The sequence below is a fragment of the Cynoglossus semilaevis genome, chromosome 10, assembly GCF_000523025.1.
Source record: "Cynoglossus semilaevis isolate Cse_v1.0 chromosome 10, Cse_v1.0, whole genome shotgun sequence".
NCBI lineage: Eukaryota > Metazoa > Chordata > Actinopteri > Pleuronectiformes > Cynoglossidae > Cynoglossus > Cynoglossus semilaevis.
This window is the reverse complement of record NC_024316.1, coordinates 18,478,288-18,479,436: the sequence shown is the minus strand read 5'-3', so window position 1 is coordinate 18,479,436 and position 1,149 is coordinate 18,478,288. Positions and strand designations below refer to the sequence as shown.

The following is a 1,149-nucleotide window of genomic DNA, read 5'->3' as shown; positions in this document are numbered from 1 at the left end:
CATCCATCCATCCATCCATCCAACCATCCATCCATCCATCCATTTTACCTTGTGGCGTCTGTTGTTATCACACAGTTTCACGTTTGTTTGTTTTTTCAGGGACGTACGTGATGCACCTGTCAGCCTTTGATGCCGACGACAACACCACGGCCAATGGGATGGTGCGTTATCGAATCCTGTCCCAGACGCCACACAGTCCCATCCCCAACATGTTCACCATCAACAGTGAGACGGGCGACATCATGACGGTGGCACCTGGTCTGGACCGCGAGGTGGGTCGTTAGAGTTCAACCGCTGTTTTTACGATATATCGCAATATGTTACGATATATTGTGATATATTGCGATATATCGTAACAGTGCCCATGTATCGTGATAAGTGTCGTATCAACAGATTTTTGCCAATACACACATGTACTCATTAGTACATAATACTGTCTGAAGTACCCGCTGACAGATTCATCTTTTATCGTAGTAAATAGTACTACCTAAAGGGTCGGAGTACTTGTTTTTCCTCATGCGTTCGTGTCTTTTCTACTCTGTCAGTCAACACTATTATTTACACACACACACACACCCGCGTACACACACACGCAGCCCTCCTCTGTAATCGACGGTCACCTTGTTTATGTGGGAATAAAAAGTTGTGACAAGATGGAAATGTGTGAATTCATGCGACGTGGATCCGTCAGAGACGGGAGTCTGGACCGACGAGCGTCACCGCTGACAGGCCTATTAACAACACATCACAGCTCTGTGTGTGTGTGTGTGTGTGTGTGTGGAGGTTAAAGAGAAAACATCCGACACACACACGGTGTCCTTGTCTCCTGACAGACAAACACAGGCAGATGTTATGACTTTTTTAACTGAGGAAAACACGAGAGAAAAAAATGTTGTTGGAAGAGAGAGAAAAACAGACCAGGAAACTGGACCAGGAAACTGGACCAGGAAAACTGGACCAGAAAACTGGACCAGGAAAACTGGACCAGGAAAACTGGGACGGATTCAGTAATTTCATAGGTTTCCGACACAGACAGACTGATGTTATACCGCTACTGACCACTAGAAAAGAAACCAAACAAACATCTGAATCCATACCCAAAATGAACTGCCCCAGGTCTGTTCTTAAAGCCCCCCCCCCTCCTCCGTC

The 1,149-nt window shown here is 46.1% G+C and overlaps 1 protein-coding gene across 1 annotated transcript in view; it reads left to right on the top strand.

Moving 5' to 3' along the window:
- Positions 1-1,149, top strand: part of LOC103385445 (cadherin-4) — a 20,589-nt gene that overhangs the window by 4,887 nt on the left and 14,553 nt on the right. The window contains 1 exon segment of the mRNA XM_025058993.1: positions 100-272. Coding sequence (XP_024914761.1) covers positions 100-272 — 173 coding nt within the window.